Source organism: Paroedura picta, chromosome 11 (assembly GCF_049243985.1).
Source record: "Paroedura picta isolate Pp20150507F chromosome 11, Ppicta_v3.0, whole genome shotgun sequence".
Taxonomy (NCBI): Eukaryota; Metazoa; Chordata; class Lepidosauria; order Squamata; family Gekkonidae; genus Paroedura; species Paroedura picta.
The window spans coordinates 20,672,784-20,692,050 of NC_135379.1; the positions used below are offsets into that span (position 1 = coordinate 20,672,784).

General features: G+C 41.8%; 1 protein-coding gene across 3 annotated transcripts in view; it reads left to right on the forward strand.

Annotated features, from left to right (window-relative positions):
* Positions 1–19,267, forward strand: part of VPS50 (VPS50 subunit of EARP/GARPII complex) — an 88,635-nt gene that overhangs the window by 14,726 nt on the left and 54,642 nt on the right. For all 3 annotated transcript variants that reach the window (XM_077304420.1, XM_077304418.1, XM_077304419.1), the window contains exons 3-12: positions 2,849–2,971; positions 5,581–5,652; positions 8,013–8,066; positions 10,428–10,498; positions 11,193–11,310; positions 11,401–11,436; positions 12,127–12,209; positions 17,905–17,947; positions 18,144–18,242; positions 19,069–19,209. In XM_077304420.1, coding sequence (XP_077160535.1) covers positions 2,849–2,971; positions 5,581–5,652; positions 8,013–8,066; positions 10,428–10,498; positions 11,193–11,310; positions 11,401–11,436; positions 12,127–12,209; positions 17,905–17,947; positions 18,144–18,242; positions 19,069–19,209 — 840 coding nt within the window. The remainder of the gene's footprint in view (positions 1–2,848; positions 2,972–5,580; positions 5,653–8,012; positions 8,067–10,427; positions 10,499–11,192; positions 11,311–11,400; positions 11,437–12,126; positions 12,210–17,904; positions 17,948–18,143; positions 18,243–19,068; positions 19,210–19,267) is intronic.

A 19,267-nucleotide genomic window follows, 5' to 3' on the forward strand; every position in this document is an offset into this window, starting at 1 on the left:
TTTTAAGAGCAGGAAAGAGAGAGGAGAAACCCAGATGCTGCTCTGTGACAGTTGCTGACATCTCTCCCAGCCTCCTGGTGTTGATGCTGGCAGGATGAGAGAGAAGAGTGCCATTGGCTAAGCAATCAAAGCAGTAGGGGAAGAGAAACCTCTGGAGCCTTATAGATCCCAGTAGAGAGGAAAATGTCTTCAGTCATTTTGTGTCAAGCTGGATGTTTTAATTAGTACCTTGCTTTTGTGCCCAATAGGAACCTAAAGCAGCTTACAGTTTTCTCTTCTCCGTTTTCTCACAACTATCCTCACTTAGTTTGTGGCACTGCTTTTTCCTACCCTGATGCACATGTACCCCGACAAAAAATGCAAAACTCCACCACCAGCAGCCAGTTGCCAAGGGTAGACGACAGGGATATAGATAGCCTGTCTCTGACCTTCAACACCTGTGGCAGCATCAGGTAATCCTGAGATCTTCTGTTGTGGGCCCTGAGCCCCCCCCCCCCAAATCGTGCATCCCGGCTAAGGACCAAGGCCAAGAGTGCTTTGGTTCTTGCTCTTTAGTTTGCACCTCTGGCAAGAGTTAGGCCTTAGGTTGGTCTTCTGCTGGTGACCAATTGCTGTTATCTCCTCCCATATTAAGAGCCTCTTGTGGCACAGAGTGGTAAGGCAGAAGAAGTGCTGTCTGAAGCTGTCTGCCCATGAAGCTGGGAGTTTGATCCCAGCAGCCGGCTCAAGGTTGACTCAGCCTTCCATCCTTCTGAGGTCAGTAAAATGAGTACCCAGCTTGTTGGGGGGTAAATGGTAATGACTGGGGAAGGGAATGGCAAACCACCCCATATTGAGTCTGCTATGAAAATGCTATAGAGCGTCACCCCAAGGGTCAGACATGACCTGGTGCTTGCACAGGGGATACCTTTACCTCCCATATTGTTTAGTCTGCTAGTTGAGTTGCCCCACAAGCTGTGTTCACTGTGGGCCCGCCCTCACAGGGGGTGAGGATGGCAGTCAGCGACTAGGCCTTTTCTGTGGTGACACCTCAATTACAGAATGTGTTTCTCCTTGAAGCCTGCCTGGCACCTCTGTTTCTTTTTTGTTTTTTGGTGCCACATTTCTGTACTCCAGGCCTTTAAGTAGATAGCCTTTTAAGCAGAGTTTTAGGCTGGAACAGTTATTTTAAGGTGTCAGTGATCTGTTTTTATTCTGAACAGAGTTTTTTAATGCTAGATTTTAATTGATGAGTTTTAATGTTTTGTTTGTATTTTTATTTTAGCTTGGGCAGATTCCAAGAGAGGTGGCATAATTCTTTTTACAAATAACTCTGATGAGAGGAAAGACTTAGGAGAGCATGTGAATCAATGGGTTGAGCCTTCTGTGTATGGTTAGGATGTGGAAAACAGTGTTGACTTTGTGAACACAAAGGGATTTGTAGTAGGATAGTCAACAAATCCTCTTTGATACAAACACTGAGAATTGATTGTGCGATGATGGTTTGCCATCTCTTATTGACTGGCAATTTTTGTCTTGCAAAAAGACATCAAAGGGAAACTGAATACAATATCATTTAAACCAGTCAGATATGCAAATGTACTGTGCTAATTAAATGAACAAAGTATTATTTTTTTACTCCAGCCGAGAGTCTTTAATATTACACATAATTAAATCTGAGGTACTGTAGACTCATTATTCAAATTAAAAGAAACAAGATAGGCATGCAGCTGAATTGAGATTTGAGTGACAGATCTTTCCCTAAATATATTTTTAATATTTATGTATTAGACAAACTAATCCTAATATTCCTTTGTTGCTGCTAGGTTTGCAGTGAAATACTAAAAAAAGGAGCTTAAGCTTTCTAAGTCCATTGACGTCATTGGATTTCTAAAGGTATCGATCAGTTTAGGATGGTATTGTTAGATACTGCTAAGCCAATAAGAATGTGGGTGATACATGTTTCCTACTCACATAATGATTGTCTTGGGAACAGTTAGACGCCTTTGCTCTGTATTCTGCTGAGGAAGTAGGTAGAGACTGCTTGTCTCACCTTGGCTTAGCAAGTGGTACTTGTTCCATGGCTCATGGAAAACCTCATTTTGCAGTTACAGCCAACCAAAAGAGTAACATTTACTAGCATCCCTGGCATGATGGCTCAGGGAGGCTTTCTGCTTATTCATCCTTGTGTTCTTTGAAACATGGGACAGGTACTACATTGGGGAAACAGTACTCAGAAAAGCAGCAAGCGGCATGTCAAAAAGCCACATGAGACTCCCAAGCGACTGAGAATCACTGGCTTAGTAGATCAAATGATGTAGTCCTATGTATACTTCTTTCTAGAACAATAAATCTGTCTTATCCCTGGCAGCAGAAAAAGCTTTTATTTTTTGGCACAGCCCATGGCTTGGTTGGTAGAATGTGGTCCTCCCAGGTTTTAGCTGAAGTTTGGCAACCTTGTATTGGAGGCTCTTCTTACAAATGTTTTGTGTATTCTAATACAGTGGGGAAGCCCACTTCAGCAGAGCCTGTCCTGTCTATGCCAGAACCCTGAAAGACCAGGATGGAGTCCCAGCTTCTCTTACTGGCTCTGTTGTTAGAAAGAGCAGGTGACATTTATTATGAATATATCCTGCAGAGATTCAGATAGCAGTGTCAGGGGCATCCTGCCCCAGGAGAGACAGACGCTTGAGCACAAGAATGCTGTGGGTGGCTGTTTCTTTATTCAAAACAGTAAGAAATACTGGAGTGTTGTTATTGTTGTAACCAAGCCCTTTTTTACGCTATGCATTGTAAATGGCCTTTGGAAGTACATGTCACTTGTTCTCTTAATGTGGTAACACTTCATTTCTGTGCCTTATGTGTTAAGGAGGAACTTAGAGAGCTTCGGGAACAACCAACAGATCCTCAGGCACAGCAAGAAATAATTAACAGCATTGAGGAGGTCTATTTTTCCAATGATTCCTTTGATGTTGTCAAGTATGAGTTGGAGGTAAGAACAATTTATTACATTTTTATCTTGCTCTTCTTCCAGGGAGCTTAAGGTGGTGTGCCAAGTCCTCTCTTCCTCCCTCTCATTCTCATAATTGTCCCATGAGGAAGATTAGGCTGGGAGACTGACTAACCAAAGGCTACCAAGTGAGTTTCATGGCCAAGTGGAGACTGAACCTGGATCTTCCTAATGTCAGTCCAACACTCTAATGCAGGGGTAGTCAACCTGTGGTCCTCCAGATGTTCATGGACTACAATTCCCATGAGCCCCTGCCAGCAAACGCTGGCTGGGTTTCATGAGAATTGTAGTCCATGGACATCTGGGGGACCACAGGTTGACTACCCCTGGTCTAAAGCCTACACCATTTTCTTTTTTCTAACTTTTCGAATGAACTCCACAACTTTTGCATGGTGTCCTATATGAATCTTGGTAGCAGACAATGCTATAAATTACAGTCCTCATTCCTTTGGGCAGCTCTCAGTGTGCGTTTCTTCATTGGAGCTCACAGAGTTCTTCAGGGCCTGCAAAACAGAGCTCTTCCACCAAGGCTATGGTTGAAGCCAGTGGGAATAGTATCTCTAGATCCATCATCTACCTCGGGCCTCCCCCATTTCCACTCCATTCTGTTTTTTATATTTCCATCTCTCCCTCAATCCTATTTTAGTGCTGGGTTATTTTATTAATTTGAACTGGATGACAGCATGTCATCAAAATTTGATGTGGTCTATAATTTTAATCCAATTTTTATGACATTATCATTAAACGTGAATTATTGAGTTGCTGTAGACTGCTGCGAGATGTTGGTTGAGAAGATATAATTTGAAACATACATATATAAATAAATCTAACCTTTCGTTATGAATTTGGTCTTAGCTATATAGAAGAATATGCTGGGGTATATACCTTTAATTTTTGATTTCACCTATTCTTTGACCCCCCCCCCTGAAGTTAGCTTGGTAAGCCCAAACTATCAAGGACTCTTATCTGATGGTGAAATTGACTAATCTGGTCAACCAGAGACCTCCAGAGGAGTTTGAAGATTGTTGGGAGGTTACCTAAAAGCAGTGGTTCTCAACCTGGGGGTTGGGACCCCTTTCACAGGGGTTGTGGCAGGGCGAGAAGCTTGGCTGAGGGGGGGGTGCTGCCACTGTTGCTGCTTCTTCTGCAGGCACTCGCGCTCGGCTGCCAGCCCTCCAGCAGTGCCTCCAGCGCAGCACGGTCTCCTGCCAGGTGCTCCAAGTGGCGGCGCAGCTCAGCAGGACAAGAGATAGAACTGAACTGAGAAACCCCGTAAAAATACCAATTAACATACAATCGTGAACAATGGAGCTTCACACCGTTGGTCAGATTCGGTTTAATTTCTGTGAAAAAACACTTGCATAATTTTATGGTTGGGGGGGGGGGTCACCACAACATGAGGAGCTGTATTAAAGGGTCACAGCATTAGGAAGGTTGAGAACACTGCCTAAAAGCTTTGTAATTTTCTTTTGTGCTTCTGTCTTTGTTTCTTATAATGGAAAATAAACATTTTTTAAAGGGCTCTTATAAGGCTCACTGGCTCCAGCATTTTGAACAAAAGTTACCTTTTGTATATCTTAAGGTGGAGGATCATTATTCTTACTCTTAAATCAATGTGAGAAAAAATTTCCCCAAAGTGATTTATGCCAGAGAAAAGGGTTATACTCATTTTGATGCTTGGAGGGCATGTTCTCCGCTTGCTCTGGGCCTCTCCCTTCTTTAGATTCCTTGATTAGGCCAAAGTTACGTATAACCATTCTACATTCACAATTCAACTGCCCCTTTTCAGTGGTTTTGCTAAGTCCTCTGCTAATGATGTCTTGTGAGATAGACTGTGTCCCTGCCCCCTCCAATCATTGGGCTCCCTTGTGTAGGTTTTCCTGCAATGTCCTTATGGTTCCAGTTTAGGCTGGATTATTTCATGCCTCCTCTTGCTACATTAGAGCAAATTGTTCAATTCCTCATAGAAGATTCTGATTGCCAATGTACTTATTTTGTTGTTCGATTTCTAGAAGCTGCAGAGAAGTGTTGGAGAGGTTTTTTAAGGCATAGGTTTTATTTAAGTTTTTTGGTCTTGTTGTTCAAGGCCATGGTCTAAGAACATGAAGGAAAAGAAGAACTGGAATACTGCTGCCAAAGGAGAGCCAGCTTGGTGTAGTGGTTAGGAGTACGGACTTCTAATCTGGCTAGCCTCCACTCCTCCACATGTAGCCAGCTGGGAGACCTTGGGCTAGTCACAGCCCTGATAGAGCTGTTCTGACCAAGTAGTAACATCAGGGCTCTCTCAGCCTCACCTACCTCACAGGGTGTCTGTTGTGGGGAGAGGAAAGGGAAGGTGATTGTAAGCCGCTTTGAGACTCCTTTGGGTAGAGAAAAGCAGCATATAAGAACCAACTCTTCTTCTTCTTCCTTAGTACTCTGCACAGGATCTGTATTTTTCCTCTTTCCTTAAAATATCCGAGGCACCTTTTCTGTTGCTTGGTAGACTAAGATACTTAGTGGTTGTAGATTGGTGTTCTCCCCTAGTGCTTGCTGATCTCTAAATAAATCAACAATATTTGTGAACATTTTTATTTGTGCTTTACATCCAGAAGCTGCCCCCTGTGCTTAGTCTTCAAGAACTGGAAGAGTACAGAGACAAATTAAAGCAACAACAAGCAGCTGTAAGTAGAACGGATGGTCCCCATGAGGTCATTAATTCTTCTGCCAAAAGCGAAAAAGCTAGCTGCTTTGAATTGGAGCAGAGATTTGTAAATTCAGTGCAGCCTTGCAATTTCAGGTGATTCTCACACTCCTCTATTTTCCCGAACTCCAGCATTTGTATACATTGCTACAACTACCCCTATTTACTTGACCTTATTTATGTGATCCTTTATTGAATATTCATTTGTACTCTGCTTTCTACCTGAAGGGACTCATTGTAGTTGACATCTGGAGCAGGGAAAAGTCTACCATATACATAAACTGGCAACCAACAAAACGACAAACTGCATCTTGGGCTGGTCCTGGACTTGTTGCTTAGCCTGTCCAAAGGCATTGGCCTGGCTTTGACTAATTCCTCTAGTAGGGATGGGCATGAACTCGACAATGCAGGTTTAGTCCAGAGGTTGGAGTGTTCCCGAACACCCAGCACCTGGAGACCCAGCCCCTTGAAACAAACTGGTTCAATTGATGCCGGTCTTTTTGGCTTCTTTCACTTAAAAGGGAGTGGGGGAGCCGTGGCAGCCATTTCAGTGCCTTTGCAAACAAGGGAAGTGAACTGATGAGCTGAAATGGCTTGAAGCCATTTTAGGCTGATAGCAGGGCATTCACACTTGTCGCCTGTCAGCCTAAAATTGTGCCAGCTGAACCCTGAACCAAACTGGATAGAAGTCTGTGAAAGGTTCAGGGGAGGTGGTTTCCCTGGATCTTGGTTTGGGTACCTTGAACCAGGGCAGTTTTGTGGCATTTTTTGGTCCATGCCCTGGTTTGTGCCCATCCCTAGCTTCTAGCATGACCAAGCTTCATAAGAACCTGAAAGGGTGTGTGTGGAGACTGAAGTCCTGGCAGCTGGTAAGGGCACTGTTCCTGCTCTTTCCTTCTTCGTTCAAAGTTACTTCTCCTATTTGATTCCAAATTTCATTTGTGACTGGCTTGTTGGTAACATCCTCAGCTCCTTTTCCAGGGTTTCTCAAAATGAAAGCTGTAAGGAGAGGTTGGAGTGTGTAAGTTTGTGCATACATGAATGCAGAGTACTGCTCTGTCATTTTCATATACTGCAGCCTCCCAAGTATGTGATAAATGTACTGTGACATACTATGGGACAATTATGCGCTTCCAGTGTATCTTTAACAAAGAACAAATGTGCTGTAGTATTTAAAATCAGTGTAGGGGAGGCTGATGGACCATTGCATGCAAAACCCTTCAGTGTTGGTCCCCATAATGACAAGTAGGGAGTTATAAGCAAGTTCTTATTATCTTCTGTGAAGGGTGTGTGTGTGCTGCTTTGGCTCCATTCTTTGTTCCCTCTCTCTTTGGCTGGTATAATGTGGCATTCCCTGTAGCAAGAGAAGCCTCCTCATAAGTGCTGTGCAGTGGATGTGAAATTTGAAGGAAGTGGGAACAGGTAGTTCGTGCCAGACGGTTTCCACAGAGCAGTGTTACCCACGGTTCCATCAAATCTAGCTCAGATTGGCTACTTTTCCTTTGGGGCTGGGCTTGACTTTCCTTTCCTGAATTGCTTGAGTTGTGTAGCCGTTTCTACTGTGCTTGTGTACGGGGTATTGGCACAATGAGGGAGGTGGAGAGTCCTGCTCTTTGCTGGATGCACACCAAACTTTTCATGGCATGGGCTGCCTGGCAGAAATGAGTGTCTTTAGACCAAGATGGAAATGTCATTAATTCTGTGTCCTTTCTTGCACTGTGCATGATTATATGACAGCATAAAGATGCTTATGCGGCTCAATGCTAAGCGCAAGATGTAATTGCTTCATTTACGGGAGCCCTCAAAGAGCAGGAAGACAAAAGCATAGTCTGCACATTAAAGGAAAAACCATAACTCATTACTAGCATGTATATACTAATTGCGACGTTATATAAAGTGCTTCCAGGGTAATACATTTATTTTTTTTAAGGGATTTGTTTAAATCTCCTAAAAGGTGAATCATTGATGTTTATGCACTAATGACAAAGTAAACGGACTATATTAAGCTTCATTGTTCTGGGTCATCATAATTTTTATTCAAGTCTGCTCATCAATTGGGCAAGTAGGAGATTATTTTCTGTATGGCTGCTAATTTCCAGAAAGAGTCTGTAATTCTGCTTGTTTTTGCAGTTTAGTGACGTATGGTCAATGCTGACCACTTAGACTTGCAAATGTTTTCATGCAACGAATTTAGCGCTGATATATTTTTAAAGGATTTGATACAATTGGTGTTCTATTTAAAATTTCGGGTGTTTTTCAATGTACTTGGGCAAAATTGTTTTGCTCAAATTTCACATTTTCCATGATTTGTGTCCCTCACTTTAATATTGTTCTTTTAAGGTATCTAAAAAAGTAGCTGACTTGATACTTGAAAAACAGCCTGCCTATGTCAAGGTAAGGCAATGAACAGGGTGGTGGGTGGTGTGTTTTACAGTAGAAGCATTGTGTGATCTATTAAGTGCTATGGTGAATGCTACTTCATTTAGTAACTCCCATTAGCCACAATTGTCCATGCTTTAGTGAATGGGAAACTGTTGTCTTAATCTCAGAAACCTGAGGCACATCTATTCTGAAGAGTATGCTTGATCCAAACAACAGAGTACTTGGGCCATTTGTATAAAATTGCTGAAAATATTTTAAATTAACAAACCATAATTTTCTTCATTGGCCTAGTGTTGGTTAAAAAAAACACAATGAAGGTCAAAAAAACATAACTTGGGGTGCAGAAAATCTGTATTTAAGATGACATTTCATGACAGGATTGGACTTATCCAGAGATCTGTCTGTTTAATAGATCATTGGCTATTTTCTTCATGAATCTCAACAGACTAGGTCTTTCCTCAAGGCAACTTGGTTTCTGTCTTTCACCCCAAGGATGAAATATTGTTGTAGGAATAGGAAGACCTTTCCCCTTTTGTATATCCCTGGCAATTTTCTGTCTTGCAAAAACAGTTCAGTCCTGTCTCCTTCATACATTGTGACTCATGATATGTAGCAAAATGTTGGTTCCTAGGAAATCGTTTCTGTGAGTTTATCAATGTAATTGGCTATCTTCCAAAGAATTATGGTTAGAATAGCCTAGACATAGAACCAAGACTAACCTAAGGTCACCTAGCTGGCTTCATGTGGGGTGGTGGGGGATCAAACTTGGTTCTCTAGATTAGAGTCCACCACTCTTTACCACTCTACCACGCTGGCTCTCTAAATTGTGCCACGGATGGATGGCACCACTGTGAATCTTGACCCTGGCACTGTGTGGCTTGCCTTCCATATGGAGCTAATGGGTGTTAAGTGCTACAGCTCATCTTAGGGAGATAGTGAGATAAATATCATATTTACTATAAAAATAACACGTGTGGTCGGTTTTTCTCTTTCAGGTATGTCTTTATTTCCGTCATTTGCAAAACCATAATTTGAAACTTAGTCTCTAGTGTTTTGCATGATTGGCTTTTAAATGCTTTCATTTCACAAGAGAATTATTGCTCATATATAAAAAACCCCACAAAGTAGGTATTTAATGTTAGTAGCACCAGCAGTGTAGCAGCTTTTAAAAATAGTTCTGTGCCTAGATTTACTTTCCCGCATGGCAGGCTAATGGCTTCAAAGGGATTGGTATAAACCTGTCATGGTGATAAGAGCGCTTTCTGAAAGCCCGAGTGTGTTTGTTACCTGATTTGAGTTGAAAGGTGCCAAGCATATTATGGACATATTGGATCAGTCCTTGACTAGAAAGTTTTGTAGGGTGCCTTGGCGTGAAAAGAACTAGTTGGAAGGATGACCAGTGAAACATTGAGATTGTCATTGGCTACCAATGATAACGAAAACTGGTCATCTCTTGTTGAGACGGGTCATCTCTTTTCTAGTTTTGTCATCTTTAAGCTATATATTGAAATAGGAAGTCAAGGGGAAGTGAGCAAGCAACCTTTGTCAAGGATGTGCTTTGTGTAACTTAAGAGGATTTCAGTGGGCAGTGGGAGAATTTTTGCTGCTTCCACCCCTCCCACTGAAGATCCCCCCCCCCAATGTCACTCGGGGTCCTAGAAATATCATTGGCAGACATTTGGAGTTGCAGCAGAAGTGGGGAGTAGTACTCTGCTGATGGAACTCCGTTCCATCTGTGGACATCCTCTGTGGGATCCGTCACAATAAAGGTATATAGAGAACTATTTGATATTCAGTCAAGTAATTAATCTTATCTGTTTAAGGTTCTTATTGCTTTTAATAGTTTAATTGCTTGAAGACATGATTTTGGAAAGGATGCTCTGAGGAAGAATGTGGTGGGCTCCAAGAAAGCTTTGCATCAACTGGTGCCACAGCACCCCTGTGTTTGGGGACCACTGCTTTAGAAAATTGGGTCTGTTGGGACCTGGGAAGAACTTTAGCCTCTGATGATGGTCTTGACCACCCAATGTTTTCATACATTCAATGGCATTTTGGACTCTCTAAGTTCCCATTCCCTACCACAAACGGCTTTTGAAACTCTCCACAGGTCAGAAATAGCTTGCAGTGGGATTTAGGAAGATGGAGATTGCTGTTTGAGGAATCCAAAGTCAAAGAGTGTGTGATGCTTTTTCTTAAGACCAGTCAAAATTACACTCAGTACCTTGGTGTTTACTTGTTAACATGTTGGTCTAAGCTTTTTTCCTCCTTTAAATAATGCGCATGTAAATTAAGAATAAGCTTGTAGAGCATCACCTTTTTAACATAATGATTTTATATCCTTGGGTAAATTTAGATGCCGTTCTGTTTTTGCAGGAACTTGAACGAGTGACATCGTTACAAACTGGACTTCAGTTAGCTGCAGTCATCTGTACAAATGGAAGACGGTAAAATAACAGTTTTTACTTTACTGTGGTTATTTATTTTGTTATAATACCATTTTTCTTCATTATATCTGCACTTTGTACAATATATAATGCTTATTCAGATCTCTCTAATCCTAGTCTCAGTATACTGTTTATTAGATATCCCTGCATCTTGAGTATAGCCACTTAACACTGTGTTAATCACTTTGTGTTGTTGTGAGAAAGATGTTTATAAGTATTGTAAATAAATTATCGTGCAGCATGTTTCAGGTTCAGACAAAAATAATTGACATGAAACTTAGTTTCTTGTGAAGTTGACTTTTCTTCCTCCCGCGAGCTCAAGTTGGTGTGTGTAGGATGTATCTTATCATTGCCCCACAGTATCATGGCACAGAATGTCCCTGTTGACCTGTGGTGTACATCTGGGGCAGTCAACCTGTGGTCCTCCAGCTGTTCATGGACTACATTTCCCATGAACCCCTGCCCGCAAACGCTGGCAGGGGCTCATGGGAATTGTAGTCCATGAACATCTGGAGGACCACAGGTTGACTACCCCTGGCGTACATCATTCTGCTTTGGGACTTCTGGGAGATTGAGACATTCTGCTGCTGTTTTAGGTCTTAGCCTAGCATTGCACCACTCTCCTGAACCACTCTCCTGAACCGGGTTTTTTGTTTCAATTCTGTTTATTTGTTTCCATTCTTAACTCCTGCAGACATTTGAACATTGCAAAGGAAGGTTTTACACAAGCCAGCCTGGGCCTTCTTGCAAACCAACGGAAGCGGCAGTTGCTGATGGGGCTGCTCAAGTCTCTGAGAACCATAAAAACCTTGGTATGGACCGCATGTGTCTAGCTATCTGCGAAGGCAGCGTGCCTTTATGACCGTTTGCAGTGACCGATTTCTCTTTTTTAAAAATTTCAGCAACAGACTGATGTACGCCTAAGTGAAATGTTGGAGGTAAGAATACTTCGGCTTAGAATTTAATTTTTTGTGGAAGACGCAAATTTTCTTCTTATGCATTCTGAATGTACTAGAGGATGATAGCTGCTTGTAGAGGGATGCATGTGTGAGATTTGTTGGGGAAATGTTGCACAAGCTAAAAGAAGGTTAAATTGCCAATGCTGCAACCTTGATATAGATTGTAACTCTCACCCTCAAATGCTTTTTATCAAAAAACGCTAATCCATTCATAGAATCTTTTGGATGTTGGGTAATTTGGTTTTCAATTTCTTCCTTTATTTAAGGAAGGATATATCTGGGAGAGGAGATGTGGATACAGCTCTCTCCTACTTGCCCACACAGAAATGTGCTATGGTGCACATGGCAGAGCTTCTGCTAATGTGTAATTTTAACACCACTCAGCCTCTCATTGATGGTCCACCTGCAGGCCAGCCATAGCCAGCTTTCTGGCCCATTGTATTATATAATGTTCAATGTAAACCGCCCAGAGCTGCAAAGAAATGGGCAGTATAGAAATCTAAATAAATAAATAAATAGATTTGTGCATTTTGAAGTTAGCCCAGCTAACCAGAAAAGTTGATTTGTGCAGATGACTGCCCCTGTTCACACACCGTGCTAGCAGTTTGGGTGAAAGAAGATTCGGTGTGGATTTATTTCTCAATTTATTTTTTTTAAATTTTCCCTCAGGAGGAGGATTATCCAGGGGCTATACAGTTGTGCCTCGAGTGCCAGAAAGCAGCAAGCACATTCAAACACTACAGTTGCATAAGGTAGGGTGACAGATGTTCTCTGACGCACCTCCTATTCTTCCGTTACAGCATGGGCTGAGAAGGAACATGCAACACTTGAGGGAGTTGCGAGCTAATTTGAATTTGTTGTGGCATTGTTGATGTAAATTAATTTTCTAGTTAGAAAGACAGGTATTGCTTTGTTTTTTTTTTTAAAGGCTTGTAAAGTGCAATTTAGTTTATGAAATTTCCTGAACGCATATAGTGGCTGCTATTAATGCAAATGTCACATGCTTCTAAGTGGCTTAATAGTTAGGCTGGATAGATTCTCTCTTTTTTAACATTAATGCTGTTTTGTGCTGAAGGCGGAGGAGTGCGGTGCTGCATAATGCATTTGCTTGGGTAGCAGCTTAAGGTTCTGCTTTGTTCATAGTGCCACGTAAAGCAAAAATAACCAATCAATTCTGGGAAGAACCATAGAGATCTGATCCAAACCAAGGCTCTTTGCCCATACGGAGGCTATATTTTTTCAACCAGGAATGTTCCACGTGTACATGAAGTTCATGAAACTGTGTCCCTGCAGCTCATTTCCCAACTTAGCATAGAATAGGGCTGCTTTGAATGTGAATGGAGCTCCTTTGCTTCCTTGAGAGCTCTGCCAAACAATGGAAACTGAATATTTTGGAGCCAAGGTTATAAATGGGCATGATCATAAAAAATGGTCCAAAATGATCAGGTGACATAACAAACTTTGTTCTGCTCATGCTGGGAAAACAATCTGTAAATGGATATCTAGTAGTGTGTAAAATGTTTTGATTATCTTTGCTCTCTTTATTGAAAACAAGAGGGCTTCTTGTTGAGCTAGTTTCAGATTAGAGAAGAATTCAGTGAAGACTAACATGATACTCGCTGGCAAGGTCTTGTAGGGTGTGATGCTTTCCATGGTGGATAGAGCAAGTTCATCACTCCTTGACTCAATCAGGAGTTTTGAGGGACTGTTGGACTCTACTCTCTTGCTGGTTGATGCAGTGGAGAAAAGTATATATTTCCAGCTCTGCCATGCCCAGAAGCTGTCCTTTTTCTTGGACTCAAAATGACCTAATCATACCAACCATGTCTCCATCTCAAACTTACTGTCACATGTATTACAGGCTGCTGCCCTTCCTTGAAGACAATTTGGAAGCTCCAGTTAGTGCAAAATGTAGGCAATCATGTAGTGCTTGGCTGTGTTGGACACACATGTTATTCCCCTCTTAAGAAAATTGCACTACTTGCCTTTGTACTTCTGAGTTCAACTCTAGGAGCTGGTTCTTGCCTATGGCCTCTGGGACATGTGGGACTGCCTTTCAGAGCTCTGCTGTCCTGGCTAACCATATTCCTTCCTGCTGGTAGATTAGAGGCATTTAACAGTTCATGGGTGTTTTGGAGCCTTTCCTTGGATTGTAGATTTCCCACCTGGAACCCAGGTTTCAGGGTGGACTTGTTTAGGAAGGCTTTTCAGTTCAATAGGTGGATTTGAATGATAATGTGATGGCTTGGTCTCATTAGCCCTGTCACTTGCCTTGAGTCTGTGACTGGAGAAAGGCAGCATTTAAAGAAAAATGCTCTAAATAAAGTCAGGAAACCTGAGAGCAGTTTCTGCTGTACTGCCACAGAACCCTAGAGGAGAGCTTGGAGGACTTCTTGGCAAAGGAGAGGAGAGTTTTTCATCCATTGCTGCTTCTAGTTTCTTTTCAGGAATATCTCTGTCTCCAGCCAAAGGATTAATTTTTTTAATCGTTTCTGGGTCTTGTAGGCCTTTCCTGGTAGAGTTTCTAATCTGGTGAGATGCATTATTTGCATGGTGTAATCTTCTAACTGTGATCAGGCCAGTTATTGAAACTATGTGCCCTTTGCAGAACGTATTGCAATTGGGTACAGATTTAGTGCATAATTCTAGGTGTTTGAGCAAGCTGCTCAAATTGGTTGCTGTTTTGCATTCACAATCCGATGCATTATTACAGTGAGCGGAATAGTAACCTGCCTCACAGGGTTTAAGGAAGTAAGGAGAACCCCTGATTCAACCTGAGATTTGGAACTTTAGCTTTGGCTTCGTGACTTAAATGAATCACTGCTAATTCTTATTGTTGTGAGAAAATTACAATAAGACCTCTCACAAGGAAAGTTATTGACCTGTGGAATAGCGTGATCTTGGACTAGCTGAGTCAGGGAGGGGACTACCCAGAAGAGAGGCAAGGGGAAAACTGCCAGCTGTTGGCAGTGGCTGAAGTCGGCAGCATTCAGATCTGGAGAAGTCATCATTCGTTCATGTGAATGAGCTCAAAATCGTTGGGTTCGCCTACTGCTTCTTAACTTTTTTTGCATGCAGAGCTGAAAGTGAACATAGGCTCCGTTAAATTGAACTAAATGATCCAGTATCTCTACCCTCTAGTGCAGGGGTAGTCAACCTGTGGTCCTCCAGATGTCCATGGACTACAATTCCCAGGAGCCCCTGCCAGCAAACATAGGGGCAGCTGTGTGAATGCAGCCTGTGTAGAATCATAGAATAATAGAGTCTGATTAAAGCAGAAGGGAAGAGAAAGTGGAGTCTCCTTGTGTTGGTCTACCTGGCTTAAGTGGCCATGTTGGCCTTCAATTCAATATTGGCTTCCTTCCACCCCACCCCCCAATAACTTTTCCTTGCTCCTTCTTCATCTATATTTATTTATTCATTTATAGCCTACATTTCTCCACTGTAGGAACCTAAATCAGCTTACATAATTCTCCTCTCCTCCATCTTGCCCATGCAAGCCCTGTGAGCAGAGGCAGACTGGGAACTCTGGGAAAGCCCCCCCCAGCCCAGTATGGCAGACTGGGAACTCTGGGAAAGGCCCCCCCCAGCCCAGTATGGCGTTGCCCCCCAGTGGGACGTGCTTTGTCCCTACTGCCTTACCTTTGATTTGCATAGGGCTTCGGCAGGCTGGGTTCAACCCTTCTTTCACAAGGCTGGCCAAGCCCTGGTGGGGAGAGGCCATTAACTCACTCAGTGCCATCCTGATGCTTTTAGTGGCCAGTTCACCCCAACCTGGGAGGTAAGTTAGGCTGAGGATATCTAACTGGTCCAGTGTCAGCCAGTAAATTTCCAGGGTGAAAATGGAATTTGAGATCTGAAACTCTAACCACCACAACATGCTGGTTTTTGTAGGGTGGTTACTGCTGCACAATAGCAAGGAATCTGGCCTTTGTGAGCCATGCATGATCCATGCTATTAAGTCACCTGGTGGTTGCTCAGAGGCCAAAACAGCCCTGAAAAGATTGATTTAGAGTGACTGTGTTTTGTCTCTCTAAAGAACACACAGATGAATTGCTCAAAAACCTCTGAGGGTTGACATCTGGTCTTGCAAAACAGAGCTTAATTAAAACGCATAAAAGGAGAAGAAAGCTTTGATCCGTTCAGCATGTATTAGGAACCTTCTTATTGCTGTTATTTTAGTATTATCATTAATTTGTGAGTCATGTTTTAAATGCTTTGTCTTTTCATGAATGGTAAGGCTGGTCTAAATTGGCTTTTAATCACCTTTTAATTTTTTGTATCCATGTTTGTAATTTGCCCAAGAAGGCACCTCTCCTTTAAATGTGCAGTAGATAAGTCCATAACTGGATTCCCCCCCCTCCCAATTATGTGAGATTTGCACCTTTGCGTCTACTGCTTTCCTTATTGGCCTTTTGCTGCTCCCTTTTCTTCCCCCCCTGCTGTGAGACTAATATTGGCAAAGGGAAGTAGAGCCCTTTTAATACGCATTTATTAATTGGCTCAGTGAATGCCACCAATTACTTTAGCGACTATATTTGATTGCACCTTTCATCAGTTGAATCATTTATCCAGAAATGGTTGAATTTCATTTAGTTGGTTGTGTTCATATGAGAACACATTGGCTGAAATACGAAGTGGAATCCGTGCTACATTCTTCCCTATCTCATATGCGGTGTACCAAAGAAACAATTTGTCCTGAAAATAATCAGCTCTGAGCATAGCTTATTGTTCCCAGCTTCCAAGTGTGAGCTTCAGTTTGAAAATAGTTGCGAAGAAGAACATGGGGGGTTGTGAAGTGACAACTTTCTCCTTTCTTCTTGGCTTTTTTGTCTCTTTTCCTTCCTGCTAAAATTGAATAGAATGTTTAACAACGTGCTTTGTAATGTGTAGTGACTTTGTAATGTATAAATATGCATTGGCCATGTTCTAGTGCCAATTGGTGCCATGTTGGAAGCAACAGGAAGTCTGCATCTGATGTTCCTTAGGCTTACGGACTCAGATGTCACAGATTATTAGAGGTGTCGTCTCATCCTGAGTGGGAGACTGACACGTTGACAGGGATGAATCCAAGGGGTATTCTCTCTCCCTCTCCCTCCCTTTGCTCACCTGTTAGTTAGGATGTTCAAATAAAGTGGGGGAAAGGGAGAACAAGTGTGATATAAATCGCTAAATAAATAATTACCACCCCCATTCCAAAGTCTTGGGCATATAACGGTATATTAACGATATAAAATAACCCAATTAGACCAAACTGTAAGCTCTTTGGATTTTCTTACAAGGAGAATTTTTGTTCTTCCATTTATTCCTTCATACGTGTACAACAAATCAGTTGCACAGCCTAATGTACAGGATCCATATAAGAAAATACATACAGTAAATCACATAAAAGCCATTTGTGTCAAGTAGTTCCAGAAAGCTGAAATAATATTTGAAATGCGCAGCATTCAGTCGAACACAGTGGCTATTCCTTGTGTTATACAATTAAAATGTACTTGATTTAAATATCTAAAGAATGTTGGTTTTTTCCCTGAATTGTAATAGCCCTCTGTTAATTTATGCGGCCCGTACAAAAATAGCCGGATACTCAGATTTATCATGTTTCTTCCAGTTTAACACTGAATTGTGAAACTGGCTGTATGGGAAGCTGCTGCTTGAATGTTTGGTGGACTTAGTCCAGTTTCTGGACTTTAGTAATTACGTGCATCTGATGGATTCTTGGATAGGCCAGGCTCTTCATATTCCACAAGCCAAGCAAGGTCAGCCCTGGTTAGTATTTGATAGAGAGGCCACCAAGGAATACCAGGGTCATGACACAGAGGCAGGCAAGGGCAGACCACCGATTAATAGTTTCAAATTGGTAGCTGTGTTGGTCTGAAGTAGCACAATAAAATCAGAATCCAGTCGCACCTTTAAGACCAACAAAGATTTATTCAGGGCGTGAGCTTTCAAGTGCAAGCACTCGAAAGCTCACCTCCTGAATAAATCTTTGTTCGTCTTAAAGGTGCTACTGGACTCTTACTTTATTGCACCGATGAATGTCCCTTCTCAGCTGTGACTTGACAGCTGTGACCCACAGGGTAAAACAGTAAAAGTCACTGTTTTTATCTTTTGGTACTTGCTGCTCTCTCGTCTGCTGTAATTATTTTAGTTTTATAGATCTGTATCACAGAACTAATTTGTATGCTGTCATATATTTTGGATGCCATTAAAGGTTTTATATTGTATTGTTGTTTTTTGAAAGTGTCATTAAGGGAGAAAAGTGTCTGCGGTCACGGTATTGTATTATTAGACCAAAATATCATATATATTGACAGCAAAATTGGCCCTGAAAGGATCTGCCAAATTAAAGTGTGGTGCTAAAGCATTCACCTTGTCCTGAAGTGCTTCTGTAACTTGCTGGCTTGGTTTTAGACAGATTCTGATGTTGGACTTTATTGTTTGCAGTGAATTGAATTCAAAACTGCAGGACACTTTGGAGCAAATTGAGGTGAGAGCTCATCATTTGCATTTTTAAACAAAGGGAATGCTTTAAATGCATCTTGACTGGTGAATTGCTTGAGTTATTGGGGTAGCATTATACTTGATTGTGGGGGTGGGCAATGAACATTTCAACATTAATTGTCGTTTGATATGGCATAATTGCTCCTTTTGACTCTGTTCACTTAAAAACAAAATCTTTTTAGGAGCAGTTAGACGTTGCCCTTTCCAAAATCTGCAAGAACTTTGATATCAGCCATTATACCAAGGTTCAACAAGCTTACAGACTACTGGGAAAAACACAGGTTAGCATACTTGGTTTGAAATCATGTGTTGATATTTAGGGGATTAATAATTTTTTTGATGACCACAGTGTACAAGTACATTTTCTGTTGATGCCGTTTAATCATGCATCTATGAAAGTTCTTTATCCAGAGTCAGACCATTGATCTCTCTAGCTCAGCAGTGCATTATCTGACTAGTAATGATTCTCAAAGGTCTCAGGCAGAGAAAGGGCTTCCCCTCCGTTCTGACTGGAGATTTCAGCATTTCACAGTGCAGTTCTAAGCAGAGTTATGACTTTCTAAGCCGAGTGACTACTGTGGAGTTAAAAAGGGTGTATCTCTTTTTAGGATGGCAGCAAATAGAAATGCTTTCTTCCTGGGTTCATGGGCCTTTCCTAATCTTACTAAATTCCAGATACATAACCTGTGTCATTATCTCTCAAGTTGTTCCTGTATGTCCACTGCAAGAGAAAAATATACCAAGAACACGCGAAAGAAACTTGGCTCACATAACTCAGTTGTTTCCTTAATGTGATTGATCATTCATTTTTCATCCATTGCTTCTCCCTACCGTGTTATCTGTGCCTTCCATATGCACAGACCTACCTTTTTAAAATAGCTTACATGAATTTAGGATCTTTAGGGAGACTTGGAACTGATTATTGAATGATAAAGATGATACGTCTGTGGGAAAGTGCTGAAGCTTTCTTGTGCTGGCAGTCAGACCCCGTGAAGGGGCAGAGTAAAACAGCAAGGGGTGGCCGGCAAGTTTCTCCTTCACGGGGTCTGCATAGGAATCAAGAAACTGGCTTTTTAACTATGCATTCTGCTTCCCTCTTTTCATCAGACAGCGATGGACCAACTACATATGCACTTTACTCAGGCCATTCACAACACAGTGTTCCAAGTTGTTCTCGGGTATGTAGAGCTGTGTGCTGGAAACACAGACACGAAATTCCAGAAGCTTCAGTATAAGGACCTCTGTATGGTATGTAGTAATGGGTGGTGGTTGAAATGTTTTGTGTTTATTGTTGAATATACCTACA